Source organism: Thermobia domestica, chromosome 3 (assembly GCF_964235325.1).
Source record: "Thermobia domestica chromosome 3, izTheDome1.hap1.1, whole genome shotgun sequence".
Lineage (NCBI taxonomy): Eukaryota > Metazoa > Arthropoda > Insecta > Zygentoma > Lepismatidae > Thermobia > Thermobia domestica.
In genome coordinates this window covers 329,213,386-329,219,385 of record NC_137456.1, presented here as the reverse complement: position 1 = coordinate 329,219,385, position 6,000 = coordinate 329,213,386, and the positions used below count along the sequence as shown (strand labels likewise).

Below are 6,000 nucleotides of genomic sequence, written 5' to 3'. Positions count from 1 at the left end.
ACTTGAATGGTCAATTATCTCAAGACACTGGTAATTAAAAATTAAAGTGATATGATAAAAACCATCTAGGGTCCAAATCCTAATAACCCCCCAAAAATGAAAGAAATTGGTTCAGCCGTATTAGCGTGATGAGCGGACAAAGGATTTTGTACGTTCTCTTTTATATATATAGATTGAAGAAATTAAACATCTGAAAACCCATAATTCTTTACTAATAAAGAGTAGAATTGACATTCTCCTAAATAGACATTACAGACCAAGGATACAGTACAAGTTACTCCATTTCTGCGTAATGTGCGAACTTTTATCTATAATTGCACAGAAAGTAAAACTTTTTATACTTAACAATTTCTGCTGTGAATGAAATAACTAATTGAGTGTTGAAAACATATTCTTAATTACGCACAATTAGGCACCATCTTTCGTGAAATTCCAATTGGACTTAACACACCTTCCGAAGAAATTGTCTTTTTCATACCGCCATAAGGGAATGATGGAATGACAGTGAGGAGCAGAAAGGAGTATGCAACGAATCGATGATTTTAAAATATAGAAGAAGATATTGGGACTAGCTAAGTGAGGAAGCTGATGATCAACAAACGTGGGAAAAACATTCCAAGTCCAAATCTAACATAAAAACGAAGTAACACCTCACTAGGCCCAAGACCAGCCAAAAGGCAGTCTACTTAATAACTAACAGTATACGTTCTCGCGAAAAGTTTACTATCTAATTTTAGCAGTAATTATTCATCACAGCTGGAACGTACAAGGTTAGTATGTGTTCCTTATGCAGACTTTCGTTCCCTATAATCGGTTTGAAAATATCCTCTCGTCCTGCCTTCGCATTGAAATCCCCTAATGGAATTTTCATATATTATCGTGGAGTTGGTTAAATATCCGTTCCACTTCTACGTAAAAACTGTCATCCTTATCTTCAGTTGGGGCATGTACATTTAAAACAATAATATCACACCATCGTCCCTTAAGAGTAATAAAAGAAAGTCTGTCAGTAACAAATTCAACCCATTTTATTGCTGGTAATATTCGTTTGTGAACGAAAAACTCTGTTCCTAACTGGTGATTTTTATTTTTTTCCCCGTAAAATTTCCGAAATTCACAGATCCATTTCCTTCCCCCTTAAGTTCCTGAACTCCAACTAGGTCCATCCTGTATTTCTCTATCTCACTCGTTACGGATTTTAACGCGCCTGCCCTATAAAAACTTCTAAAATTCCATGTTCCAAATCTCATGTCCATTTTCTTTTGGTGAGATTGTGCCAAGTTATCAGTCCTTATCCAAGGCTTTTTTGAATATTTCTGAACAAGAGTGTTTTTTTACAGATAAGGCCAAGCTGGAGGACCACTCCTAGTCGTCTGTCCGCGACTGCTTATTCAGTAAATTCGCAGCTGACCTCTATATCTAGAGGCCTTCTCCTCAATCTGCAACCTGAGGAAGCGCCGTGCCGTGGTGACAGAAACCCACACCAAGCACATATTATTAGACACTCCTTTCCTATATATGATCCATACCAAATGCAGGCCTTTAGAATCACGAGATTATAAGATCCATTGTAATAGACTATTTTCACAGACAATGGTGAATTGTCTTCAATGACATCAGTTTTTAGCGTTGGACATTTAACTCCTTCTTACTGATGTTCTTTAGTGGTCAGAATAAATTTTATTGTTCTTGGGAAACACCAAGGGTCTGGACAAAAATTTAATTTAAACGAATTATTGTGTTAATAGTAAAAATTATAATTAATGTTAATTTGCCATTCAATAGAAACTTTGTCAAAAATTGTATCATAACTTAGAATAATACATAATTGAAGCTTTTCGTAGGGGCACGATGTCACCAATAATAATATATAATTCAAGCGTTTACCACTGGGTTTCTAGTTCGAACCTCCACCAGGTAAGTTTCTGGTGGCAACAATGTGACAGTGAATTTTCGCAGGATACTTCCGTTTTGTCCCACATTCTCATTCCATCAATTCTTCCATTACAATTGACATACATTAATCAACAGATTCCTTTAACTTAATAGACATTACGTGGGACGTTAAACTTTAAAATTTCATTTTCAAACTTCTGTTTCAAGATTTGTGATAATTTTAACAGATACATATTATCAGATATACCATGTTTTCTACGTCAATAATCGCACCGTTCGAAACGTCGCATTTATTAAACGACACGTGAAATGTAAACTATTGACCAGTTTGCAAACTACCATAATGGATGAATAAGATGACCTTAAATGGAGAGATGAGCTAAGATGGTCAATATCAGGCACTTTTTTACTCAAAAGCAAAACGTCAATCATGTCACATTAAGATATCTATTTTCAAAAAGTCTGCTTCTGTTAAAATGAAGAACTCCCTGAAATGAAGATAAGATTACACAATTAGCTCTGTCATTCAACTTATGCTCATTAGTTGATATATAAAATCATTTTCTCTATTAAAGAGAATCAGTCAATCGTAAATTTAACAAACAGAAATTTACTGCCCAAAATAATTGATAACATAAATAATGCAACTTCTATGTACAAAAAGTCTGCTCTGATTGAATTATCAATTTCATGATTCCTTTGTTCCATTTTTTGCTAATTTTATAAATGTTCAATATGGGACATTATTTTACTCCCACGCAAAAATTTCGGTCTCGTCACAATCACATGAAAATGGTTAGAGATAAATCAACAGAACAAGAAGTGAAACAGGAAAATGGCATAGTGCACGTCGAATGATATCGCGGTGACCCCATGGCTACCTTTCAGGAGGGCCCAATGCCTAACTTCAAAATTGTCAATAGAAACATGGGTCAAGTGATATCTTGTTCGATACATCTTTAAAAACTAAGAGGCGTTGTGGTAAAAGATTTCTCATATCAGTCACCGCATTCAAAATGGCCGCCAAGACATGGTGCCTGTATCAGATAAAACGTCCAGTACGAATAATATCAAAACGGTTGAAATAAATAACCGAACAACAACTCCCGGTGATTTCCTATACGAGTTTTATTCTGTTCATTTCTTTGCATCCCTTTTCATATGAGTGTACTAGACGTTTTAACTGATACAGACACTATGTCTTGGCGACCATTTCGGAAACGGTGACAGATATAAACGTTTTTGCAACAACACTGTTTAATGTTTGAAAATCTATCGAACGAGGTATCACTTGAACCATGTTTCCACCTAAAATTTTAAAGTTGGACCTTGGGAGCACCACGACAGCATCATTCGACGTACCCCTTGATATTTTCAAGTTTCGCTTTTCGTTCTGTTCATTTATCTCCAACCGTTTTCTTATTAGTGTAAGGCCCTGGGTCCCCATGAAGTGTGGCCCTGGGCAGCACCGCGACAACATCATTCCACGTTCTCCATGATATTTTCCTGTTTCGCTTTTCGTTCTGTTCATTTATCTAAGACCGTTTTCATATTGGTGTATTGGACGTTTTATCTGATACAGGTACCATATCTTGGCGACTATTTTGAATACAATGACTGATACGAAAAATCTTTTGCACATCTCTGGTTTAGTGTTTGAAGATCTATCGAACGAGATATCACTCAACGCACGTTTCCATTTAAAATTTTAAAGTTGGACTTTGGCGGCACCGCGACAATATTTGATGTGCCCCGTTGCATTTAACATTTGAGTTTTTGTTGGGTTCATTTATATTCAGCCGTTTTTTAGATATCTCCGTGGAAAGGTTAAAATGGGTCACCAGATATATATATATATATACACTGGCGGATCCAGGATATGATCAACGGAGGGGCTAAACCACAGTCTGCAGCTTTATCCAGTGTAAAACAGGATTGAAGTCCATTTTATCCAGTGTATATCTGAGGACCAAGGGGAGATATAGCCCCTCTTGGATCCGCCCTTATGTATATATATACCTTTGGGGAACCCGTGGTACAATTTGTACCATACGAGTGTTTCAAGGTACATTGCGTTATAACTCTCCTATTTGAGCTTTTTCCTCCGGGTCTTTTGTTTTTCAAATCCAGAGGCATTGTAGAAGACCTTACGTATGGACTCACACCTTCCTGCGTCGAGACAAAGAAGGTGATGACGTCATAATTCTTAAATATATATTTTCTTTTAATATTGCGGGGCCAGTCTATGTTCATTATTTTTTGCCGGGATTATTTTTGCAACGTAGATTGAAATTTTGCACAAACATTTAGTCCATCAAGTAGTATTTACCAGATTTTTTTTAAATTTCTGCGTTAAAACAGGGGGGATCCAGACGGGCAAAAAGTGGAAAAAAGGGATATTTTGCCAAAAAATCCCTTTCTTCGGGATTTTTCCGCCTTAGATACATGATGGAGACATGTGAATGTGGTACCACCTAAAAGGCAGTTCTATTCTGAAGAGAATGATGGGCGAAACATGACCCTAGGGTAATTAGGGAAGTGTCAGGGAATTTTTATCAAAATATACTTCTGTATAGGGGAACTTTGGACATTTTTGGTATTTTCTGCGGGCTTATTTTTGCACCTAGAAGATTGAAATTGTGCACAAGCATTCAGTCCACCGACAAGTTTTTAACAGATTTTGTTCGTATTTCTGTTTTAAAACAGGGGGTTACAGAGGGGCTAAAAGTTGAAAAAGGGAAATTTTTAACAAAAAATCCCTTTCACGGAATTTTCGCGCCTTAGATACATGATGGAGACAAGTGAATGATACCGCCTGAAAGGCAGTTCTATTCTGAAGAGAATGATGTGCAAACCATGATCCTAGGGTAATTTGGGATGTCTCAGGGAATGTTTAAAAATATCCCTCTGTATACGGAAATATGGGACATTATCGGTATATATATTTTTTGGGCGGGCTTACTTTTGCACCTGGAAAATTGGAATTGTGATAAACATTCAGCCCACCTAGTAGTATTTATCAGATTTTTTAAGATTTCTGCGTTAAAACAGGGAGGACCAGAGGGGCTAAAATTTGAAGAAAATGATATTTAGACTAGGGATGGCCACATTTTCCGGAAAAACGGAAAATATTTTTTCCGGAAACCGGAAAATTTTCCGGAAAATCGGAAGGCGGAAAATTTTCCGGAAAAACGGAAACGAAAATTTTCCGGAAAATGAAAATGTTCACTTGGAATAGTGACATTGGTCGTCTTACATTAAGAAATATAACGAAAAATGCTACGCGAAAACAACCTGTAAATGAGGCAATTCTCTTCACAATCTAGTGCTATAGAAACGCAACTCAAACTTAACAGTGGATAGAAGAGAAAAAGTCGAGTAAATCAGCGACGAAACATTCCTTTCTCCTACATCTATTTGTACACTTGCTAAATCATGTAATTTTTTTTGTTTGCGTGAGGGCTTGCAGATCATTCGTTTGCACCGGGAAATTCCCATCATGCGTGTGTTTCGGGGAATCCCCGATTATGCGTGTACCTGAGGGCAGAACTCTGGCAGTGTGTTATTAATACAACTGGTATGTTTATATTCCAACCATTTTTTTTATTGCTTATCGTGACCACGGTGATCTGTCAAGGTCACAAATCCTGGGGGGCCGGGGGCAGCCCCCATCAAAATTCATGTGGTCCCCGCATTCTATTTATAAATATACAATATTTTACACAATTTGAATTCAGTTTATCTTAAAACCCTCATATATACCTTCTGTATCTGAATGGATCCCCAAAGTTACAGAGAAATCGGCGCCCTAGATTCAATAGAATCCACACGCAGTAATATTGGCGGGAGTATACTACGTATTCCAACTGAGCTCAGGCGTTAGAACATCGGATTAACATTCAGAAAGCCGATGTTCGATTCGAGCGCCCTATCGTCCCGACTGTTTTTTTCTGTATGTTTATTACTCAGTTACATCCGACCTGTGCCATAGACTTTTTAATCCTAAGATAAATTCAATTCTACTGATGTAATTCAATTTTATACTTTACCCTAGTGTTACCATCTTGCAACTATAAGCGTCACGAATTCCAAATACCGGTACTA

General features: G+C 37.0%; 1 protein-coding gene across 1 annotated transcript in view; it reads right to left on the bottom strand.

The window, feature by feature from the left end:
• Positions 1-1,242: 1,242 nt before the first annotated feature.
• Positions 1,243-6,000, bottom strand: part of LOC145681204 (uncharacterized) — a 54,376-nt gene continuing 49,618 nt past the window's right edge. The window contains exon 3 of the mRNA XM_081752716.1: positions 1,243-2,384. Coding sequence (XP_081608842.1) covers positions 2,330-2,384 — 55 coding nt within the window. The 3' untranslated portion in view covers positions 1,243-2,329. The remainder of the gene's footprint in view (positions 2,385-6,000) is intronic.